The sequence below is a fragment of the Oncorhynchus gorbuscha genome, linkage group LG10 (assembly GCF_021184085.1).
Source record: "Oncorhynchus gorbuscha isolate QuinsamMale2020 ecotype Even-year linkage group LG10, OgorEven_v1.0, whole genome shotgun sequence".
In the NCBI taxonomy this organism is placed as follows: domain Eukaryota; kingdom Metazoa; phylum Chordata; class Actinopteri; order Salmoniformes; family Salmonidae; genus Oncorhynchus; species Oncorhynchus gorbuscha.
In genome coordinates this window covers 82,955,607-82,981,518 of record NC_060182.1, presented here as the reverse complement: position 1 = coordinate 82,981,518, position 25,912 = coordinate 82,955,607, and the positions used below count along the sequence as shown (strand labels likewise).

Genomic DNA, 25,912 nt, shown 5'->3' with positions numbered 1-25,912 from the left:
GGTATAACCAAGGATGTGATATTTTCCAAAATCACATACTATTTGTCTGATGATTTAGGCATATGTACTTTGGCTGGTGCCCTCATCGATTGTGTTTCCGCTTATAAATATCTGGGCATCTGAATGGATAAAAAGCTATCGTTTAAAAAGCATGTTGAGTAGTTTAGAAATGAAGAATTCAAATAGGCTTCTTCTATAGGAACAGGTCTGGTCTTCATTAAAGAGCAGAAACCTAAATCATTCTGGTTAATGACCATGGCGATATGGTCTATATGAATGCAGCTGCCACTGTACTGAAGCCATTGGATGAACTGTATCATAGTGCATTGTGCTTTATTACGGGAGATGTTTCAGTAGACATCGTAGCATTTTGTATCAGAAAGTAGGCCGGCCCTCTTTGAAGTCTCATAGATCGTTGCAATGTGCCTAGAAAGCCTTCTTGCATAAACTTCCTCCATACCAAACTTCAAACCTAACCTTCAGACGTATAAGTTACCAGACCCCGACTCAATCTCCACCAAGTTAGATAAATATGCTTTAAGTTTCTTAGCACCTCTCATGTGGCATGAGTTGGTACCTCTAGGCCGATTCAGGCAGAGGGCCTTTTAACTGAAGAATCTGTGACTCATATGATTGTGTTTTGCTTTTTGTGTATAGCATAATTGATGTGTGTATACAGTAGATATGTATAGTATAATTGTTGTGTATATACAGTAGATATGTATACTGTAATTGCTGTGTATATACAGTAGATATGTATAGTATAATTGGTGTGTGTATAGTATAATTGGTGTGTATATACAGTAGATATGTATAGTATAATTGATGTGTATATACCGTAGATATGTATAGTATAATTGTTGTGTATATACAGTAAATATGTATAGTATAATTGATGTGTATATAGTATAATTGTTGTGTATATACAGTAATATAGATATGTATAGTATAATTAGTGTGTGTATACAGTAAATATGTATAGTATAATTGGTGTGTGTATAGTATAATTGATGTGTATATACCGTAGATATGTATAGTATAATTGATGTGTATATAGTATAATTGTTGTGTATATACAGTCGATATGTATCGTATAATTGGTGTGTATACAGTAGATATGTATAGTGTAATTGGTGTGTATATACAGTAGATATGTATAATGTAATTGCTGTGTATATACAGTAGATATGTATAGTATAATTGGTGTGTGTATAGTATAATTGTTGTGTATATACAGTAGATATGTATAGTATAATTGGTGTGTATATACAGTAGATATGTATAGTATAATTGGTGTGTATATACAGTAGATATGTATTGTAGAAAAGGCCCATGGAGTTGGTGGAATACTCCTTTACTTAATTGCCATTTACTCAGCTGGGCCAGGGGCGCTTTAATTAGGTCAGGTGGAAATGTCCTACAGATCTCAACTCTATAAAAGGAGGAAATTGCCATCGCCTGGTCTCGCTGCTTTCTCTTCCCTAAATCCATCTGATCCAGAAGTTCTGTGCGTCCATGAATCCACGTAAGTCCACCGACTCTTACCTTTCATCAGAATGATCTGTGGTGATCGGGAGAGTGGGCCATTCAGTTATTGTTTATAGTTATCACCGCGGAGCGCGGCTTGGAGCGCACGCTTGAAACATATTGTGTAATGTGAATTGTTAATAATGACTGCTATGATTTGATCTTTGATTATGAATTTGATTGTATACATGTTATTTGTTTCCTTTGTGATGCAGCACAGACTACCAGTAAATATACCACTTTATGGTTAAAGGAATTCCTGCCTCAGTCTCATACATTCCTCTGTCACCTGACACGTGACCACCTGTTCACCTTCACTGTCAGTCATCCTACCTGTCCAGCACCCACACAGACTCCACTAATCTTTCATGTATAGTATAATTGGTGTATATACAGTAGAAATGTATACTATAATTGATGTGTATATACAGTAGATACAGTGGAGCAAAAAAGTATTTAGTCAGCCACCAATTGTGCAAGTTCTCCCACTTAAAAAGATGAGGCCTGTAATTTTCATCATAGGTACACTTCAACTATGACAGACAAAATGAGAAAAAAATCCAGAAAATCAGATTGTAGGATTTTTAATGAATTTATTTGCAAATTATGGTGGAAAATAAGTATTTGGTCACCTACAAACAAGCAAGATTTCTGGTTCTCACAGACCTGTAACTTCTTCTTTAAGAGGATCCTCTGTCCCCCACTCGTTACCTGTATTAATGGCACCTGTTTGAACTTGTTATCAGTATAAAAGACACCTGTCCACAACCTCAAACAGTCACACTCCAAACTCCACTATGGCCAAGACCAAAGAGCTGTCAAAGGACAGAAACAAAATTGTAGACCTGCACCAGGCTGGGAAGACTGAATCTGCAATAGGTAAGCAGCTTGGTTTGAAGAAATCAACTGTGGGAGCAATTATTAGGAAATGGAAGACATACAAGACCACTGATAATCTCCCTCGATCTGGGGCTCCACGCAAGATCTCACCCCGTGGGGTTAAAATGATCACAAGAATGGTGAGCAAAAATCCCAGAACCACACGGGGGGACCTAGTAAAGGACCTGCAGAGAGCTGGGACCAAAGTAACAAAGCCTACCATCAGTAACACACTACGCCGCCAGGGACTCAAATCCTGCAGTGCCAGACGTGTCCCCCTGCTTAAGCCAGTACATGTCCAGGCCCGTCTGAAGTTTGCTGGAGAGCATTTGGATGATCCAGAAGAAGATTGGGAGAATGTCATATGGTCAGATGAAACCAAAATAGAACTTTTTGGTAAAAACTAAACTTGTCGTGTTTGGAGGACAAAGAATGCTGAGTTGCATCCAAAGAACACCATACCTAAGGTGAAGCATGGGGGTGGAAACGTCATGCTTTGGGGCTTTTTTTCTGCAAAGGGACCAGGACGACTGATCCGTGTAAAGGAAAGAATGAATGGGGCCATGTATCGTGAGATTTTGAGTGAAAACCTTCCTCCATCAGCAAGAGAATTGAAGATGAAATGTGGCTGGGTCAGCATGACAATGATCCCAAACACACCGCCCGGGCAACGAAGGAGTGGCTTCTTAAGAAACATTTCAAGGTCCTGGAGTGGCCTAGCCAGTCTCCAGATCTCAACCCCATAGAAAATCTGTGGAGGGAGTTGAAAGTCCGTGTTGCCCAGCAACAGCCCCAAAACATCACTGCTCTAGAGGAGATCTGCATGGAGGAATGGGCCAAAATACCAGCAACAGTGTGTGATAACCTTGTGAAGACTGAAAACATTTGACCTCTGTCATTGCCAAAGGGTATATAACAAAGTATTGAGATAAGTATTTGGTCAATAACAAAAGTTTATTTTCCACCATAATTTGCAAATAAATTCATTAAAAATCTACAATCTACAATGTGATTTTCTGGATTTTTTCCCCTCATTTTGTCTGTCATAGTTGAAGTGTACCTATGATGAAAATTACAGGCCTCATCTTTTTAAGTGGGAGAACCTGCACAATTGGTGGCTGACTAAATACTTTTTGCCCCACTGTATGTATAGTATAATTGATGTGTTTATACAGTAGATATGTATAGTATAATTGGTGTTTATTGATGTGTTCATGCAGGTGGTATCAGCAGGACTCCCTGCTTCAATAAAGGTTGAATAAAAATAAGATCTATGAAGAAGACGGATGAAAGGAGTTGTGAGCCACATCGGGCTCTGGTCAAATGTAGTGCATTATAAAGGAATAGGCTGTGGTTTGAGACACAGCCTTAGTCTCCCAGTGTAGCCTTTGTTTTAATAGTAAACTCTCCTGGATCCACTAGCTCTGGGTAATGTAATAGTAATGCTGCTAGACTAGAGCGGGCCTCAGTAATGTGTTTGCAGTGTAATAATATCGGCCATGTCCTGCCAATTGTCACATTGATTAATTCACTGAAATGCAGGAAAATATTGCCTTCCTGAAATTACCTCCATCTCTGACATAATTGAGAGATACCATCTATTTCTCTCTCACTCTACCCCTCTCCCAGTTTCCCTCCCTACCACTTTCCCCCCCTCCCTACTTACGAGGGGATGCCAGCGCGGGCCAGCACCTCCGCCTTCATGGCGTACAGCCGTTCACTCTTGGACACCCCCAGTTTGATCTTGACTCTGTCATGGGCATTCTCCTGGAAGAAGAAGCCGTTGTGGATCACAAACTCAGCGTTGGATCGCGTCCCGTAGAAGATGTAGATCTGAGGACAGAGAAGAGAACAGCCACTCAACATAAAAGGGATAGTTCAGTATTTTACAACTTAAAATCTTAGCTGCTTCCTCCCCCTGCGGAAAGTATATGGGCCAGGAGTAACTGTTATGCATGGTGTGGCTTTCTTCAAACTTCACTAGATAGCTGAACTTCCCCTTTATCATCTGACTCCAACTCAACCTCTAAAAGGTTATTGTACATCGGTATGGGTTGGCTCAGCAATGTGGTGAACATTCCACCTCCTATTCCCTCTACCATTTTCCCTCATAACCATGATATCATGTCTGATCTAGTGGAAGCTTCACAGGAGCACAGAGAATCCCCACACCACACTCGTATGGCTCCAACATATTACATCCACATTTACAGATAGCAGAAGGGAACAGGTGAGAGGGAAAGCTGGAGAGAGGGGTGGGGGCAGGGGACAGATAGGAGGAGGGAACAGGTGAGAGGGAAAGCTGGAGAGAGGGGTAGGGGCAGGGGACAGATAGGAGGAGGGAACAGGTGAGAGGGAAAGGTGGAGAGAGGGGTAGGGGCAGACTTCCATACTGTAGGGAGGGGGAGCACCAGAGGGTGAGAGAGAGGAGTGGGAGGAAGAAGAGGGAGCAATAGAGGTTGGTTGTGTCGTGATTCTCCAGCCTTCTCCCAAAGTATGGATTTAACAACTGCGGAAACTCCCTCCAGCCAATGCTTACACCAATTCTTCAAACCTCCCTCCAGCCAATGCTTACACCAATTCTTCAAACCTCCCTCCAGCCAATGCTTACACCAATTCTTCAAACCTCCCTCCAGCCAATGCTTACACCAATTCTTCAAACCTCCCTCCAGCCAATGCTTACACCAATTCTTCAAACCTCCCTCCAACCAATGCTTACACCAATTCTTCAAACCTCCCTACAGCCAATGCTTACACCAATTCTTCAAACCTCCCTCCAGCCAATGCTTACACCAATCCTATGCTTTTAAATCCATGACATGGAGTGTGGAAGGGAGGGAGTGAAACAATAACACACTGCTTTAGAGCAGAGGGTTGGACCGTTAAGCCTGGCTAGGTCCAGCTGACTCACACCCAGCTCTGGCATGGCCTTCTCCCTGACATAACATCAACACCAGTCAACCAGTCTGTCAAGGCCTCTCAGAGGTGAACATAACGTCACCCCTACAACACAACGTGATACTCAGGCCAGAGACTGAATCAATTACAGAGTATGGCTTTACAGACAGCTTGAGCTTTCAGGAGTGTGTTTGACTTGTACAGCTGCCTATCAAGCTCGAGTTCATTCAAATGGCAGAATACAATTGAACTCTGAACTGTGTGATTGACAGCAAATAATACATAGGAAACAAACAAAAGAAGATAGATGCAACATTCATTTAGGGAACTGTTGTGCCTGTTGTTAAAAGTAACCCAGATGGAGGGAGTTGACAGTTGATTTAGAACCAACTGCCTTTTGATTGACATACATTATGCAATCAGATCCTACACAACCCAACATGATGTATAGTTCAAATAAATCATGGCCCATAGGGAAGGGTCCTCTTGTTTCTGTAGCATGAGGCCGCTTGGTGTACATGTACACCCCTGGACAATTTGTATAGTAGCTAAAGAGTCCATGCTACCCTGACCCGACTCACCTGTTCATTCTCTTTGTAGTCCTGCAGAGCCACACACTCACACCGGTCATCCTCCAGGTTGTAACCAGTGGTGATCTGAACAACACACAAACTGTAATTCATCCATTCACTGATTGATTTGAACCAGTCCTTGATTCCCTTCAATTAGGTTTTTCCAAAAGTCACTAATCAAACATATTTAAAAATCAAAACACACTGTACAGTCAAAATAAATAGTAGTTATACTATAGAGCTGCAGTGAATTCTGGGAGCTTCTTCACTGACTGACTGGTGATACAATTTGCAGCACATTTATTTTATAATACATGACCAGCTTCTCTTCTAGTATTAAAAGAGTTGTATATCCATCATCCATTCCTTTAATAACAAGACTAACCAACAAAATAAGAACATTTATTTAAAAACATGAATGTATTAGTTTAGCATAAATAATCAAGGTCTGTATCAATACAGATACTTCCCCAGATTCTGAGTTAGTGAGAGGTTTACACAAATAGGCAGAAATGAAGGACATTGAATGAACCCATACAATTATCACCAGTGAGAATAACAACATACTCAAGGAACTGGAGCTAAAGAACAGCAATAAAATGTGGGAATATGTTGGAAGTTGTAACCTATTTTTATTAAACAAACACCAAGGGAATATACAGAAAGACATTTCACTCTTTAAATGACTTGTTTCAGCAATGTATCGGGTCTTCACAAAAACACATCTAATTTGAGGGGCGTAAATGCAGTTAACATGCATACTAAAGGAGGGGATATTATTGCTCTGTTACAATCAGTCACTAAACACAATCAAAGCCAAATGATTCAAATAAGTAACAGATGCCCATGAGATAAGCGTAATCAACTGAGGAAAACGCAGTGTGTGGTTTCTCTCAAATATATAATTATTTTTCGGAATAATTTAAAACCTTTCAAATAGTGGGAAGTGTGCAGTAGTGTGACAGGCATGCTTCAGCCATGCAACAGGCATGCTTCAGCCATGCTTCAGCCATGCAACAGGCATGCTTCAGCCATGCAACAGGCATGCTTCAGCCATGCAACAGGCATGCTTCAGCCATGCAACAGGCATGCTTCAGCCATGCAACAGGCATGCTTCAGCCATGCAACAGGCATGCTTCAGCCATGCAACAGGCATGCTTCAGCCATGCAACAGGCATGCTTCAGCCATGCAATAGGCATGCTTCAGCCATGCAATAGACATGCCTCAGCCATGCAATAGACATGCCTCAGCCATGCAATAGTGATCTAATACGTATGTAGTAGGGTGTTTGTAGTACTCACCAGGCCGTTGGTATGGTTACACATGTCCCAGAGAGGGATGAGGGCAAGGGTGACACGGCTACCGTCTTCTGTAGGGATCTGGTTCTGACGGGTCATCACTGAGGAAACCGCCCATCTATAGGGATTAAAGGTCACGGTAAACCAATCATCAATCAGCAACAAGATTCTTTTCATGGACTAGCCAATCATAATAAGGACCCTGTGTTTTTCCAGACCACGTGACCTGAGCAGGGAAAACTGAGGACCCCAATTATAGCCTCGTGTTTTTGGAAATTCAACTAGTTCCCAAGACAAGTGGCTTCAACCACATCAGATAGTAAACCTTGCTACTAACCATGTTCCCATCCAAACATTTACCTGACGCATGGACAAAAGTCACGACCGGGCTGATGAAAACATGAAATGCTGGTCACAATTTGATAAATGCAGACAGAAAATGTGTTCATTCGACGCGGTGGGATCTTTTTGTGTTGGCAAAATAAATGAGAGAAATGGAGGTGGAAATTTTGATATACTGTATTAACCATCATATCGACAGAAAACCTTCCGGCGCCGACGAAACCCCACCTCTTTAAGGAATACCTAGGATAGGATAAGTATTCCCTCTCACCCCCCCCCCTTTAAGATTTAGATGCACTATTGTAAAGTGACTGTTCCACTGGATGTCATAAGGTGAATGCACCAATTTGTAAGTCGCTCTGGATAAGAGCGTCTGCTAAATGACTTAAATGTAATGTAATGACAGAGATGGCCGCCTCGCTTCGCGTTCCTGTTTTTTTACGTGTTATTTCTTACATTAGTACCCCAGGTCATCTTAGGTTTCATTACATACAGTCGAGAAGAACTACTGAATATAAGATCAGCGTCAACTCACCATCAGTACGACCAAGAATATGTTTTTCGCGACGCGGATCCTGTGTTCTGCCTTACAAACAGGACAACGGAATGGATCGCATGCAGCGACCCAAAAAAACGACTCTGAAAAAGAGGGAAACGCGGCGGTCTTCTGGTCAGACTTCGGAGACGGGCACACCGTGCACCACTCCCTAGCATTCTTCTTGCCAATGTCCAGTCTCTAGACAACAAGGTTGATGAAATCCGAGCAAGGGTAGCATTCCAGAGGGACATCAGAGACTGTAACATTCGGTGCTTCACGGAAACATGGCTCACTGGAGAGACGCTATCTGAAGCGGTGCAGCCAACGGGTTTCTCCACGCATCGCGCCGACAGAAACAAACACCTTTCTGGTAAGAAGAGGGGCGGGGGCGTATGCCTTATGGCTAACGAGACATGGTGTGATGAAAGAAACATACAGGAACTCAAATCTCAAACTCAAATCCTTCTGTTCACTTGATTTAGAATTCCTCACAATCAAATGTAGACCGCATTATCTACCAAGAGAATTCTCTTCCGATTATAATCACAGCCGTATATATCCCCCCCCAAGCAGACACATCGATGGCTCTGAACGAACTTTATTTAACTCTTTGCAAACTGGAAACAATTTATCCGGAGGCTGCATTCATTGTAGCTGGGGATTTTAACAAGGCTAATCTGAAAACAAAGTCTCCCTAAATTTTATCAGCATATCGATTGCGCAACCAGGGGTGGAAAAATGTTGGATCATTGTTACTCTAACTTCCACGACGCATATAAGGCCCTGCCCCGCCCCCCTTTCGGAAAACCTGACCACGACTCCATTTTGCTGATCCCTACCTACAGACAGAAACTAAAACTAGAGGCTCCCACGCTGAAGTCTGTCCAACGCTGGTCCGACCAAGCTGACTCCACACTCCAAGACTGCTTCCATCACGTGGACTGGGATATGTTTCGTATTGCGTCAGATAACAACATTGACGAATACACTGATTCGGTGTGCGAGTACATTAGAACGTGCGTTGAAGATGTCGTTCCCATAGCAACGATTAAAACATTCCCTAACCAGAAACCGTGGATTGATGGCAGCATTCGCGTGAAACTGAAAGCGCGAACCACTGCTTTTAATCAGGGCAAGGTGTCTGGTAACATGACCGAATACAAACAGTGCAGCTATTCCCTCCGCAAGGCTATCAAACAAGCTAAGCGTCAGTACAGAGACAAAGTAGAATCTTAATTCAACGGCTCCGACACAAGAGGCATGTGGCAGGGTCTACAGTCAATCACGGACTACAGAAGAAATCCAAGCCCAGTCACGGACCAGGATGTCTTGCTCCCAAGGCAGACTAAATAACTTTTTTGCCCGCTTTGAGGACAATACAGTGCCACTGACACGGCCTGCAACGAAAACATGCGGTCTCTCCTTCACTGCAGCCGAGGTGAGTAAGACATTTAAACGTGTTAACCCTCGCAAGGCTGCAGGCCCAGACGGCATCCCCAGCCGCGCCCTCAGAGCATGCGCAGACCAGCTCGCCGGTGTGTTTACGGACATATTCAATCAATCCCTATACCAGTCTGCTGTTCCCACATGCTTCAAGAGGGCCACCATTGTTCCTGTTCCCAAGAAAGCTAAGGTAACTGAGCTAAACGACTACCGCCCCGTAGCACTCACTTCCGTCATCATGAAGTGCTTTGAGAGACTAGTCAAGGACCATATCACCTCCACCCTACCTGACACCCTAGACCCACTCCAATTTGCTTACCGCCCAAATAGGTCCACAGACGATGCAATCTCAACCACACTGCACACTGCCCTAACCCATCTGGACAAGAGGAATACCTACGTGAGAATGCTGTTCATCGACTACAGCTCGGCATTTAACACCATAGTGCCCTCCAAGCTCGTCATCAAGCTCGAGACCCTGGGTCTCGACCCTGCCCTGTGCAACTGGGTACTGGACTTCCTGACGGGCCGCCCCCAGGTGGTGAGGGTAGGCAACAACATCTCCACCCCGCTGATCCTCAACACTGGGGCCCCACAAGGGTGCGTTCTGAGCCCTCTCCTGTACTCCCTGTTCACCCACGACTGCGTGGCCACGCACGCCTCCAACTCAATCATCAAGTTTGCGGACGACACAACAGTGGTAGGCTTGATTATCAACAACGACGAGACGGCCTACAGGGAGGAGGTGAGGGCCCTCGGAGTGTGGTGTCAGGAAAATAACCTCACACTCAACGTCAACAAAACTAAGGAGATGATTGTGGACTTCAGGAAACAGCAGAGGGAACACCCCCTATCCACATCGATGGAACAGTAGTGGAGAGGGTAGCAAGTTTTAAGTTCCTCGGCATACACATCCCAGACAAACTGAATTGGTCCACTCACACAGACAGCATCGTGAAGGCGCAGCAGCGCCTCTTCAACCTCAGGAGGCTGAAGAAATTTGGCTTGTCACCAAAAGCACTCACAAACTTCTACAGATGCACAATCGAGAGCATCCTGGCGGGCTGTATCACCGCCTGGTACGGCAACTGCTCCGCCCTCAACTGTAAGGGTCTCCAGAGGGTAGTGAGGTCTGCACAACGCATCACCGGGGGCAAACTACCTGCCCTCCAGGACACCTACACCACCCGATGTTACAGGAAGGCCATAAAGATCATCAAGGACATCAACCACTGCCTGTTCACCCTGCTATCATCCAGAAGGCGAGGTCAGTACAGGTGCATCAAAGCTGGGACCGAGAGACTGAAAAACAGCTTCTATCTCAAGGCCATCAGACTGTTAAACAGCCACCACTAACATTGAGTGGCCGCTGCCAACACACTGACACTGACTCAACTCCAGCCACTTTAATAATGGGAATTGATGGGAATGATGTAAATATATCACTAGCCACTTTAAACAATGCTACCTTATATAATGTTACTTACCCTACATTATTCATCTCATATGCATACGTATATACTGTACTCTATATCATCGACTGCCTCCTTATGTAATACATTTATCACTAGCCACTTTAACTATGCCACTTTGTTTACATACTCATCTTATATGTATATACTGTACTCGATACCATCTGCTGTATCTTGCCTATGCTGCTCTGTACCATCACTCATTCATATATCCTTATGTACATATTCTTTATCCCCTTACACTGTGTATAAGACAGTAGTTTAGGAATTGTTACTTAGATTACTTGTTGGTTATTACTGCATTGTCGGAACTAGAAGCACAAGCATTTCGCTACACTCACATTAACATCTGCTAACCATGTGTATGTGACAAATAAAATTTGATTTGATGATTTGAACTTGTATTTTTACATTCGGTACATAGGAATTTAATGGCAAAAGTCATTTTTATGTGCACTATTTCATCACACACAGCCTTTTACCAGTTTGATGGAAACATCTCTGGTGGGAAAATGTGCATATTGTTTTATGCAGATGAGAATATACACACAGGGGAGGTGGAGGAAAGCCATTTAAAAATCAGGCAGACACACACACCCACACTAACACACACAGGGGAGGTGGAGGAAAGCCATTTAAAAAGCAGGCCGACACACACACACCAACACACACAGGGGAGGTGGAGGAAAGCCATTTAAAAAGCAGGGAGACACACACACCCACACCAACACACACAGGGGAGGTGGAGGAAAGCCATTTAAAAAGCAGGCAGACACACACACCCACACCAACACACACAGGGGAGGTGGAGGAAAGCCATTTAAAAAGCAGGCAGACACACACACCCACACCAACACACACAGGGGAGGTGGAGGGAAGCCATTTAAAAAGCAGGCAGACACACACACCCACACCAACACACACAGGGGAGGTGGAGGAAAGCCATTTAAAAAGCAGGCCGACAGAAACACACACACCAACCTGTAGTCGTCGAACGTAAAGGCATCCTTCAAGGGCAGTTTACTGGTGGTCAGATGAGTCTGGAAATTGGAGAGAGAAGAAAATATGGAGAGAAATGGAGTGAGGAGGGAAAGAAAGGGATAGATGGAGAGAGAAGAAAAGATGGAGAGAAATGGAGTGAGGAGGGAAAGAAAGGGATAGATGGAGAGAGAAGAAAAGATGGAGAGAAATGGAGTGAGGAGGGAAAGAAAGAGATGGAGAGAGAAGAAAAGAGAAGAAACACAAAACAGTGAAATGTTATCATGCTGCTGCCTAAACATCCCAAAAACAGTGTGTGAAATGTCATCCTGACGCTGCCTAACATCCTAAAAACAGTGTGTGAAATGCCATCCTGCTGCTGCCTAACATCCTAAAAACAGTGTGTGAAATGTCATCGTGACACTGCCTAACATCCTAAAAACAGTGTGTGAAATGTCATCCTGACGCTGCCTAACATCCTAAAAACAGTGTGTGAAATGCCATCCTGCTGCTGCCTAACATCCTAAAAACAGTGTGTGAAATGTCATCGTGACACTGCCTAACATCCTAAAAACAGTGTGTGAAATGTCATCCTGACGCTGCCTAACATCCTAAAAACAGTGTGTGAAATGCCATCCTGCTGCTGCCTAACATCCTAAAAACAGTGTGTGAAATGTCATCGTGACACTGCCTAACATCCTAAAAACAGTGTGTGAAATGCCATCCTGCTGCTGCCTAACATCCTAAAAACAGTGTGTGAAATGTCATCCTGCTGCTGCCTAACATCCTAAAAACAGTGTGTGAAATGTCATCCTGCTGCTGCCTAACATCCTAAAAACAGTGTGTGAAATGTCATCCTGCTGCTGCCTAACATCCTAAAAACAGTGTGTGAAATGTCATCCTGCTGCTGCCTAACATCCTAAAAACAGTGTGTGAAATGTCATCCTGCTGCTGCCTAACATCCTAAAAACAGTGTGTGAAATGTCATCCGGACACTGCCTAACATCCTAAAAACAGTGTGTGAAATGTCATCCTGACACTGCCTAACATCCTAAAAACAGTGTGAAATGTCATCCTGACACTGCCTAACATCCTAAAAACAGTGTGAAATGTCATCCTGACACTGCCTAACATCCTAAAAACAGTGTGAAATGTCATCCTGACACTGCCTAACATCCTAAAAACAGTGTGAAATGTCATCCTGACACTGCCTAACATCCTAGAAACAGTGTGAAATGTCATCCTGACACTGCCTAACATCCTAAACAGTGTGAAATGTCATCCTGACACTGCCTAACATCCTAGAAACAGTGTGAAATGTCATCCTGACACTGCCTAACATCCTAAAAACAGTGTGAAATGTCATCCTGACACTGCCTAACATCCTAAAAACAGTGTGAAATGTCATCCTGACACTGCCTAACATCCTAAAAACAGTGTGAAATGTCATCCGGACACTGCCTAACATCCTAAAAACAGTGTGTGAAATGTCATCCTGACACTGCCTAACATCCTAGAAACAGTGTGAAATGTCATCGTGACACTGCCTAACATCCTAAAAACAGTGTGAAATGTTATCATGACACTGCCTAACATCCTAAAAACAGTGTGAAATGTTATCATGACACTGCCTAACATCCTAAAAACAGTGTGTGAAATGTCATCATGACACTGCCTAACATCCTAGAAACAGTGTATGTTAGCGTGGTGTATGTTAGCGTTTGTGTGTGTTAGCGTCTGCGGTGTGAGGATTAGGGTGGCGTTAGCCCCCCATACATCACTGTCAACTTAATGTGTTGTGCCCAGCAGACGTCATCAATCTGCTTCATCAATTTGGGTGACAGAGAACCACCAGTGCCACAGAAATCTACATTTAAAGCCCCACACTGGACGCCTCCAAGGGCTCATTTCCAACCTAGCAGGAGGTAGAGTTGGAGGGAGAGGACTAGTACAATACGCAGCTAGAAAGAGATATAGGTGGGGGGAGATAAGGGTGTGGTGGAGGGGGGAACGCAGGATAGAGATGGAGAGAGAGAGCAGAGCACCTGTGCTTCCCCAACATGCAAAGTGAGCTGCAGCAAAAAGACTCCAGTTCAGTAGGAAGGAACCCACAGGAAGACACGTAACCAAGGCTCTCTCCACAGTAAGAGACGTAACCAAGGCTCTCTCCACAGTAAGAGACGTAACCAAGGCTCTCTCCACAGTAAGAGACGTAACCAAGGCTCTCTCCACAGTAAGAGACGTAACCAAGGCTCTCTCCACAGTAAGAGACGTAACCAAGGCTCTCTCCACAGTAAGAGACGTAACCAAGGCTCTCTCCACAGTAAGAGACGTAACCAAGGCTCTCTCCACAGTAAGAGACGTAACCAAGGCTCTCTCCACAGTAAGAGACGTAGCCAAGGCTCTCTCCACAGTAAGAGACGTAGCCAAGGCTCTGTCCACAGTAAGAGACGTAGCCAAGGCTCTCTCCACAGTAAGAGACGTAGCCAAGGCTCTCTCCACAGTAAGAGACGTAACCAAGGCTCTGTGTGTGTGTGTGTGTGTGTGTGTGTGTGTGTGTGTGTGTGTGTGTGTGTGTGTGTGTGTGTGTGTGTGTGTGTGTGTGTGTGTGTGTGTGTGTGTGTGTGTGTGTGTGTGTGTGTGTGTGTGTGTGTGTGTGTGTGTGTGTGTGTGTGTGTGTGTGTGTGTGTGTGTGTTAGAGACAGTCCGGCAGTGACACTGATTTATCCCAACAGTAAATTGAGGAGAATCACACTCACAGGGCCAACCCTAACCTACTCCCCTCAACACCCACACATTTCACCTGGCACAACCTACTTCCTCAACACCCACACATTTCACCTGACATAACCTACCCCCCTCAACACCAACACGTTTCACCTGACACAACCTACCCCCCTCAACACCCACACATTTCACCTGACACAACCTACCACCTCAACACCCACATGTTTCACCTGACACAACCTACCACCTCAACACCTACACGTTTCACCTGACACAACCTACCACCTCAACACCCACACATTTCACCTGAGACAACCTACCACCTCAACACCCACACGTTTCACCTGAGACAACCTACCACCTCAACACCCACACGTTTCACCTGAGACAACCTACCACCTCAACACCCACACGTTTCACCTGACACAACCTACCACCTCAACACCCACATGTTTCACCTGACACAACCTACCACCTCAACACCCACACGTTTCACCTGAGACAACCTACTACCTCAACACCCACACGTTTCACCTGAGACAACCTACCACCTCAACACCCACATGTTTCACCTGACACAACCTACCACCTCAACACCCACACGTTTCACCTGAGACAACCTACCACCTCAACACCCACATGTTTCACCTGACACAACCTACCACCTCAACACCCACACGTTTCACCTGAGACAACCTACCACCTCAACACCCACATGTTTCACCTGACACAACCTACCACCTCAACACCCACACGTTTCACCTGAGACAACCTACCACCTCAACACCCACATGTTTCACCTGACACAACCTACCACCTCAACACCCACACGTTTCACCTGACACAACCTACCCCCCTCAACACCCACACGTTTCACCTGACACAACCTACCACCTCAACACCCACACATTTCACCTGACACAACCTAGCACCAACACGTTTCACCTGACTAACCTACCACCAACACGTTTCACCTGACACAACCTACCACCTCAACACCCACACATTTCACCTGACACAACCTACCACAACACTCACACATTTCACCTGACACAACCTACCACCAACACGTTTCACCTGACACAACCTACCCCCCTCAACACCCACACGTTTCACCTGACACAACCTACCACCTCAACACCCACATGTTTCACCTGACAACCTACCACCTCAACACCCACATGTTTCACCTGACACAACCTACCCCCCTCAACACCCACACGTTTCACCTGACACAACCTACCACCTCAACACCCACATGTTTCACCTGACACAACCTACTAGTTACAACCTACAACCTACTAGTTACAACCTACAACCTACTAGTAGTTAAATATAAGTTACTACTTTAACTCTTTGACATATGTCCACTTAAATGACAGGGTGTCCCCAAATATTGAAGACAGGGGATGGAATAATACCCCAGGTAGACTGCAGCCTCCTCCCTCCCCCTGGTTTTGACAGAGAAGAAGTGGTAGTGGGATGGAGGAGCAGCGTTGAGCCTCGTCCTGCTCTGCTCTGACAGCCATTAAAAGATAAGCGTCTAGACTAGCGGATGGATCCTAGTGGGAGAGTTGTAGTGTCGACGTGGAGCCCAGCAGCCAGGCCTGATCCTGGGCTGGGCCCTGCCTGCTACCAGCCTGTGGAAGGTTAGACAGATACCTGGAGCTCCTCAGAGAGGAAAGGGAAGGTTAGACAGATACCTGGAGCTCCTCAGAGAGGAAAGGGAAGGTTAGACAGATACCTGGAACTCCTCAGAGAGGAAAGGGAAGGTTAGACAGATACCTGGAGCTCCTCAGAGAGGAAAGGAAAGGTTAGACAGATACCTGGAGCTCCTCAGAGAGGAAAGGGAAGGTTAGACAGATACCTGGAGCTCCTCAGAGAGGAAAGGAAAGGTTAGACAAATACCTGGAGCTCCTCAGAGAGGAAAGGGAAGGTTAGACAGATACCTGGAGCTCCTCAGAGAGGAAAGGGAAGGTTAGACAGATACCTGGAGCTCCTCAGAGAGGAAAGGAAAGGTTAGACAGATACCTGGAGCTCCTCAGAGAGGAAAGGTTAGACAGATACCTGGAGCTCATCAGAGAGGAAAGGGAAGGTTAGACAGATACCTGGAGCTCCTCAGAGAGGAAAGGAAAGGTTAGACAGATACCTGGAGCTCCTCAGAGAGGAAAGGTTAGACAGATACCTGGAGCTCCTCAGAGAGGAAAGGGAAGGTTAGACAGATACCTGGAGCTCCTCAGAGAGGAAAGGAAAGGTTAGACAGATACCTGGAGCTCCTCAGAGAGGAAAGGTTAGACAGATACCTGGAGCTCCTCAGAGAGGAAAGGGAAGGTTAGACAGATACATGGAGCTCCTCAGAGAGGAAAGGGAAGGTTAGACAGATACCTGGAGCTCCTCAGAGAGGAAAGGAAAGGTTAGACAGATACCTGGAGCTCCTCAGAGAGGAAAGGTTAGACAGATACCTGGAGCTCCTCAGAGAGGAAAGGGAAGGTTAGACAGATACCTGGAGCTCCTCAGAGAGGGAAGGTTAGGCAGATACCTGGAGCTCCTCAGAGAGGACATGAAAACGACACCACTGGGACACACACAAAACAAATTCTCATCACACCATGCGCCACAAACACACACATTCCAAGGTTACTTTGCATTGGTTTGCTGCATACTGAGGTCACCTTATATGAGGTCCACACATTCAGCTTCTGGATACTCAAACACACACAGTTACAAACTCATACAGTCCCATTGGAAGGAAGAGGCACTCTTCCTGCTACACTCACTGGGTTCTACTTCAGATGGCCTGCTACACTCACTGGGTTCTACTTCAGATGGCCTGCTACACTCACTGGGTTCTACTTCAGATGGCCTGCTACACTCACTGGGTTCTACTTCAGATGGCCTGCTACACTCACTGGGTTCTACTTCAGATGGCCTGCTACACTCACTGGGTTCTACTTCAGATGGCCTGCTACACTCACTGGGTTCTACTTCAGATGGCCTGCTACACTCACTGGGTTCTACTTCAGATGGCCTGCTACACTCAATGGGTCTACTTCAGATGGCCTGCTACACTCACTGGGTTCTACTTCAGATGGCCTGCTACACTCAATGGGTCTACTTCAGATGGCCTGCTACACTCACTGGGTTCTACTTCAGATGGCCTGCTACACTCACTGGGTTCTACTTCAGATGGCCTGCTACACTCACTGGGTTCTACTTCAGATGGCCTGCTACACTCACTGGGTTCTACTTCAGATGGCCTGCTACACTCACTGACAAAAGCCTATCCCATCCCACCTTCACAGGGGGGTGAATATCTATAGGAGGGAGACGCATGCATTAAAAACACACTGACTGACTACCCAATTCTAACACAAGAGGACTGTGTGTGTGTGTGGGGGGGGTAGAGGGTAGTCCCAGCCACTCAAACATGTACAGAAGGTACAATCAGGTCAATTCAATTCAAAGCCAATGCGACAACTTAATTTTCCAGCCCGGTCATCTGCGGCCGCCTTCCTTGGAAAAGAGAGAGAGAGTGGCTGACATTGACAGTAGTCATTACATTGACACCGGCTCCCAACCTGAGCAGAGGACATGACAGAGGAAAGAAGGAGGGGGGTTCAAAAAGAGGGAGGGATGAGAGAGAAGTAGAGGAGAACAAAAGGAGAGAGCAAGAAAGAGCAAAGATGGGAGTATGGAGAGGGGGAGTGGGCTGAGGAGAAGTAGTGAAGAAGAGGGGAAATATGGACAGTACACACACCTTTCACAAACACGCCCTCTAAAGAATACATCGCTCAAATCAACCCAGAAGGAGAGTTCAACTACAACACCATGGACATGAGGCTTCCAACACATCTTCATTAGAACATTGTGGAATATTACTGATGCTGCTGGAACCACCACCCACCTTCTATTTTATTATCATTACCACAGTTGTTTTTGTTTCCTTATGGTTGCTTATTGAGTCTTTGGTTTAAAGCTACAGTATATAACACTTATTATATAATTATTAATAATGTGATGTTATCAGTATTATTACATGGTAACAGACACCCAACTATACCTATAACTCACTATTACCATCTGGTGGGCATTGATGGTACTGTCTTTTCAGAGACAGGCCACCTGCTGTCTGTCAAGGCAACAAAACAGCACATTTCTGTCAAGTAGCACCCACTTTATGATTCACTCTTCTGCTTAATTCAGTCAATTGTATGAAAGCAAATATTGCAGGGACAAAATAAACTAAAATGCTTCACCTAGATAGCAGGGATTGGCATGAGTACTCAAGTTCCCCATTCAAGATTAATATTAAGAGTAATTAGCAAGTGAAATGTAGGATCCCTGACAAAAATAAAAGTATATCTTAGACATGTTTACTTTTTGTAGACTATGTGAAATATATTGAAAATATGTTTAAAATGACATGCCTTAAATATGGTTTGGTGAATGGATACTAGCATGGACTAGTAATAAACCATCTCGTTCAACTGAGAACTAACATTTAATCAAAAAACATGTCCACACACACACACACACACACACACACACACACACACACACACACACACACACACACACACACACACACACACACACACACACACACACACACACACACACACACACCAGATCAACCAAGAGACAATGACAAACATGAACTATTGCCATCATGAATATTTCATATTTAATGTCTTGACAGTAATGTGAATGTTGTTTTCTCTTCCCTAATTGACAGTTATTTGATGACTGAGTCAGACACACAAAGCATCCCAACTAAAGAATGTGAAAATCATTTGATGACAGAATCAAGCACACAAAGCATCCCAGAAAAAAACTACATGAAAATCATTTGATGACAGAATCAGACACACAAAGCATCCCAACTAAAGAAAGTGAAAATCATTTGGAGAAAAATATATTTTTTTATTTCTCCTTCTTTGATAAAGAGACTAGAGAACCTAGAGTAGTCTTGTCTCTGTCCCAAATGGCACCCTACTCAATACATAGTGTATACATTTTGACTAGAGCTCTATGGCTCGAATGCACTATATAGGGAGTAGGGTTGCATTTAGGACACATCCCTAGTCTTCATTGGTTTGATCAAAGGGAAAGCAAGCATGTCAGTTAATAACTTCAAATTAGCATACTGGGAGAGAGATTTGCATCACTATTTGTCTTGCGTTTCTTCTAAATCATAATAAAATGTAATCACATTGTCTCTCCGTTTTCCTAACTGAAGGTACAGCTACCTACCTACAGATAAACTGGACCTTTCAAACTAAATAGCTATGGAGAGTAGAGGTACTGGCATCAATCCCTAAGAAAAGCACCGTTGGCCATTTAACCATTGTGAATGTTCTATCTATAAAGCCTTTATAATACTATGCTGCTCTCATTGAGATTTGAGTCATATTTTGCTTGGGAACCTTGTGAAAGATTAAATGTGAATAAATATCAATGTGTTGTATTGTGGTAAATAGTACACATCTACAAACACCGTATCCCAAATGGCACCCTATATAGTAACTTCTTTTCACCAGAGCCCCATGGACCGGTCTCAAAATTAGTGCACGACAGTATATAAGGAATAGCAAAAGTAGTGCACTATATAGGATGTATCCACCGATCACACAGGAGTGGTCTTCAGTTCAGACCAGTGGTATTAAAGTTGTAGGGGAACAGCAGTGGGATAGGCTAAACAAATGTTTTTAGGAACAACAAATTAAGAGTACAGATTATTGTATGGAACAATATATAAACGTTTTTGAGAAAGATCATTTAAAGAAAACATTTTTTTTTTAGTAAATGTATTTATTGGTTTATTTTCATTCTGATAAGAGATGAAAATGTTTTTTATTTTTAAGGTTGTGTCATTAGATTTGGGGTCGGGTCACGAGAAATTGTTGTGAAAAAAAATGGGATCCCCAGAAATTCTGGCAGAAAAACATTAGGTCCCCGCTGAGTTTGAATACCACTGGTTCAGACTGTAAGAGGTAAAAAGCTCCCCCTGTTGGTTACTGTGGTATTTAAAAGACAAGTTCCCTGCCACTTTCTATGTTACTGGCAGCTTATCAGGCCTTCTGAAATTGGGTGCAAGAGGCCATTCTGCAGCTGCTCTCCTCATCTCCCTACAGCTGGAAACCTCTTAAAACCTGATCCCTCTCGCTAAGCACGCCTCGAAGCACACCACACATTGACAGATAGGTGGATGGGCAGAGACGGAGTGATGGAAGGACGAGGAAGAGGGGCCAGAGAAAGACAGAACAGAGAGAGAGAAGGAGTCCTGACTTTTAACACGAGCCAAATGAACCCAGCCCAGAGATTTACTCTATACCTGGCTTCAAGGTGAATGTTCTACAGCTGAGTCTTTAAGGAGATAAATCAACTTACCATACCAGGCTTTAGAACTGAGGGTTTGACCATACAGTCCCTAAGAACTGGGCTCTGAAACGGGCCAATCAGTGTAATTTTGTAAATACCGGATCTCTATGGCAAGACACTTCATTGACCCAAGTGTCGTCAAAATCGGGCAAGTGCTGTCAGATATCTAGTGTGACTAACATACGAACGGACGGAACGAGACAGATCCACATTTCCTTCCCCAGTTTCATCGTCGCGGAGGACAATGAATACTGTCTGGCACAAAAACATATCACAGAAATAATGAAATCACCTCTACTCCTCAGTCTGCCCATGTAAAAGACACACTTCAGACTACTTAAGGGGAAAAAAACACATCTATACCCCTGTCTATCCATGGAAAACACACATCTATACCCCTGTCTATCCATGGAAAACACACATCTATACTCCTGTCTATCCATTGAAAACACACACACACACACAGAGGGTTGTCTGTTTCACATACCCGTGACAAACATGTTTCAGGATTTTTGCAAAGTCAGCAGCACCTCATATTGTGCAAAACCTGTGCAGACAGACAGCATCGCGTCCTTTCTGCTCACAATGTTTTGCAATCTGTTCAGGGTAGTGTTGAATTAATATTTGGTTGTAGATGCAACGAAACGCAGCTATTACTATAAAATATCAAATTACTTTGTAAGGACATGACTTTGTAGGGACAGAGCACTATCACTCACCTGGATGACTTTGTAGAGACAGAGCACTACCACTCACCTGGATGACTTTGTAGGGACAGAGCACTACCACTCACCTGGATGACTTTGTAGGGACAGAGCACTACCACTCACCTGGATGACTTTGTAGGGACAGAGCACTACCACTCACCTGGATGACTTTGTAGGGACAGAGCACTACCACTCACCTGGATGACTTTGTAGGGACAGAGCACTACCACTCACCTGGATGACTTTGTAGGGACAGAGCACTACCACTCACCTGGATGACTTTGTAGGGACAGAGCACTACCACTCACCTGGATGACTTTGTAGGGACAGAGCACTACCACTCACCTGGATGACTTTGTAGGGACAGAGCACTACCACTCACCTGGATGACTTTGTAGGGACAGAGCACTACCACTCACCTGGATGACCTTGTAGGGACAGAGCACTACCACTCACCTGGATGACCTTGTAGAAGTAGTGAATAGCAGAAACAGTTAGAACACGACTGTTTCTTCAGAAATCCAGTGTGTGACTGAGTACCTTCCTGCCACTCACCTGGATGACCTTGTAGAAGTATGCGTACTGCCGTGCAGTGTTCTTGTACTGGCTGAGGACGTCCGGGATGGCCTGAGTGGACAGCAGGTGGTGTACCTCTTCCTCCTCGTAATATAGGGGGGTGTCGTAGTCCCCAGGGAGGGTCTTGATGTAGGGCAGCCAGGGGGAGAAGGGGTCAGCCCGCTCACACAGCAGGTGGAGGGCCAGGGTCACGTTACCCATGGCTTGGAGAATACGGTCCTGGCTGTACAGGGGACCTGGGGGGGAGAGGGACGGTTACATAAATAATAGAGTGTGTGTGTGTGTGTAGGGGCCCTAGGGGAGGACCCAGCAGGGGGGGGTTCAAATGTCAGAGGACAAAAGCCTTATAGTCAATGAAGGGTAGGATGGCATCACAGTACAATGGCCTAACACTTCCACTAACCCAGGACAGAGTTCTTGGCTGATTCCACAGTCATCAGCATCGTCCTGGGGATCCACAGAAACAGCTCCTCTGCCTGAGAACAAAATGGACAATGACATCATATGGGAGAAAAGTTTGGCCCGGTGATTTCAGTCTACCTCAGGCTTAATGGAATGTAAGTGTTCATGATGCTTTTAAACTCTTCCGACAGTGTTACGTCACTGATTACACTTACACCAAGACACAGAGCACCTGGGCATCATTAGAACAGCTCTGCTTGTTCGATCAGCTATAAGTGGCTGCCATTTTCAAATGTTACTAATAACAAGAACACCAACTGGAACTGTCATTCTCTTTCTGTTTCCTTCTATCCACAGTGGAACCAGTGTCGTACTTACTAAACACCATAGGGAAGAAAACTAATCGAAACGGATGCACTACCTGCACTTGTCCAATCAGAAACTCTCATTTCAGTTGCTAAAATGTTTCGTAATGTTGTGGTTTAATAGGGAAATTTCACCTCAGGGTTTACCATGAGCAGACAAATACACAGAAAGTCTAAACTTCCTGATTCTACCAGTGAAATTAAAATAAGCTTGTTCAAGCTTATGGTGTGAATAATTCTGATGTTTATGACAAAAACCTAATGTTGTTAATACAGTAATGACTATATACCAGTGGCAGATCCAGGGTGAAATGTCCCTTTAATGAAAATGACCCAGGTGATGTTTCACCCTGACAACTACTGCCAGGAACAGAGTCGGTCCAGTTGTATGGACCCACCTTGATGTCCTTGGTGGCCCTGAGGCCGAAGCCCTCGCCAGCGAAGTTCGCGATCTCAACCCCCTCGCAGGAAGCTCCACTCTCCAGAGCCCACGCCATCAGCTCCGGGAAGAACTCCTCTCTGCTGCCCTCAAATATCACAGAGATACCTGAGAGACAGAGACACACTTATGATTCAACTATTCATATATAAACTATATAGACCATGGCTCAAATCAAGCTGTATGTGTCTCTGTCTCTCTGTGTATGTGTGTGTGTGTGTGTGTGTGTGTGTGTGTACACACGCTTTACTATACTTGTGAGCAATGTTCCCTCAAAACATTGTCTGGCACTGAGCAAATCTCAGGTGTGCCGAGCCAAAAACTTGAATGTTGTGAAAATTATGTGCAACTTCCAGTGTGCGTTTACTGTGAACACTGGCTGTACCCGCTTTAAGTTACAGTTTAGCAGTAGTCAAGTAGGCTACTGTGGCTATTTGATAATAATGAAGGCCTATCAGAGTGGCCTACCATCAAAAACTATGCAGAAAATGCATCCCATAACATGGAAAATAGCTGTTCTTTAATTCAGCCTACATTGGAAATACCTGCTCGATCCTTCTGTGATCAACGTAGGTCTACATTCCATAAAAAACATACAGGGCTTGACGTTATCCTATTTATTCACTTGTCCTTCAGACAAGGTGACTGAAAATGTTGTGTTGTTTAATGCAAGAAACCACTTTACAAAATAAAATGAAACATTATTATAGAGAATCAGACAAATTACGCTACCCTCTGCCTATTGTCTACATAGCTTATTCAAGCCTGTCTCAAAATACAACACTGTCCCTTCAAGAGAAAAAAAGCTATTTATATTACTCTCTTTTCAAAGATGGCTAGAAATACACACATTCTATGCTTTTGTAGGAAGAAATCCCTCCCCCATTGCTGACCACACATAGTTCACTTTGTTTCGGTATGTTGCATTGAAAGTGGCTAATATTTAGTTGATTCGATCACAATTCCCACAGTAAAGGGAAACGTTGATGTGTTAACTAACAGGGAAAACTCTAGAAAGTTGAGTGAAGTTCCATCTCGTGCTTCTCTGTGTGGGCTGATAATTATTCTGTGAGGAAGCCCCAGAGGAGGTGCGCGCCTGCGCGCACTTGAGAGGGAACATTACTTGTGAGTAACAGGAGTCCTCACAAGAACTGTAAACAAACTCAAATTCAGAGAAGTGAGAACATTTTGCCGGTCCTCACTTAGAAAAAAAGGCTATTTTAGGCTTCGGGGTTAGGGCTAGAATTAGGGTTTGTCTGTGTGTGTCTGTGATCCAGCCCACCTTTCTGTTTCTTCCTGATCTTCTCCACCAGTCCTCGTATCTGGATATACTCCTCCCACTCTTTCCCTGGAGAAGGGGCAGCACTGCTGCATTCTAATGGGATAGACATACATATCACACGATAAGTTACATAGCTACAAAAATCACATAAAGCCTGTTTCCCAGACACAGATCAAGCTTAAGAACTCTCAATGGAACATGCTTTTTATTCTTATGGGTCCTAGTCAAAAGTAGTACACTATATAGCGGAAATGGGTTGCCATTTGGGACGCAGCGTTGGAACATACTCTGTAGGAGGTCTGAGATTAGGTTCATCATCTCTTTGGGAGAGACCACGGCTGTGGCGCCTGTCCCCGACTTCTGAGTCTTCACTCTACTCTTCCTTCCCATGGTGCAGCTGGTCAGAGCAGGGCAGGGACTGAGAAGGAGAGACAGACAACACTAAGTCAGCTGGTCAGAGCAGGGCAGGAGAGACAGACAGCACTAAGTCAGCTGGTCAGAGCATGGCAAGGGAGGAGAGACAGACAGCACTAAGTCAGCTGGTCAGAGCAGGGCAGGAGAGACAGACAGCACTAAGTCAGCTGGTCAGAGCAGGGCAAGGGAGGAGAGACAGACAGCACTAAGTCAATCACTCATCTAAAGTGGATTCTTGAGAGAGACAGGAAGAGAAGAAACATTTCTTAATCAAAACAAACCAGATTTTTTGTGCAGGTCGTATTCACAGACGAAGAAAAAATAACTGAAGCAATGAGGGACAAATGACATGAACTTGTCCAATAAAAACATGCTCCGGTGTGTACTAATTATTGACCCAGTCAACAAAATAGGGTAAGCATTCCATTCCAGCGCTCGTGAGCACAAAGAAAAGTTGTATCTACATGCAATGGCCACTAGAGTGCACAAGACACTGCAAAATCTAAACTGGGCCAATGCCTTCAGAGTTAAAGGGATACTTAGGGATTTTGGCATGCTAGTACATCCAGACATTGAGCTAACGCTAGTTAGCATTGGCTCACGAAACTACCTCTAACTTCCTTCATACTAGAAACAGAGACATAAAAATGGTATCCTCACTGCCAAAATCC

At 44.5% G+C, this 25,912-nt stretch overlaps 1 protein-coding gene across 1 annotated transcript in view; it reads right to left on the bottom strand.

Annotated features, from left to right (window-relative positions):
• The window catches only part of LOC124046657 (actin-histidine N-methyltransferase-like), a 53,590-nt gene that overhangs the window by 16,052 nt on the left and 11,626 nt on the right, over positions 1-25,912 (bottom strand). Inside the window, exons 2-10 of the mRNA XM_046367282.1 lie at positions 25,115-25,245; positions 24,828-24,920; positions 23,505-23,653; positions 22,743-22,815; positions 22,319-22,575; positions 11,952-12,010; positions 7,179-7,293; positions 5,886-5,960; positions 4,073-4,239 (exon numbers count right to left, since the gene is read on the bottom strand). Of these exons, the coding sequence (XP_046223238.1) occupies positions 4,073-4,239; positions 5,886-5,960; positions 7,179-7,293; positions 11,952-12,010; positions 22,319-22,575; positions 22,743-22,815; positions 23,505-23,653; positions 24,828-24,920; positions 25,115-25,217 (1,091 nt within the window). The 5' untranslated portion in view covers positions 25,218-25,245. The remainder of the gene's footprint in view (positions 1-4,072; positions 4,240-5,885; positions 5,961-7,178; positions 7,294-11,951; positions 12,011-22,318; positions 22,576-22,742; positions 22,816-23,504; positions 23,654-24,827; positions 24,921-25,114; positions 25,246-25,912) is intronic.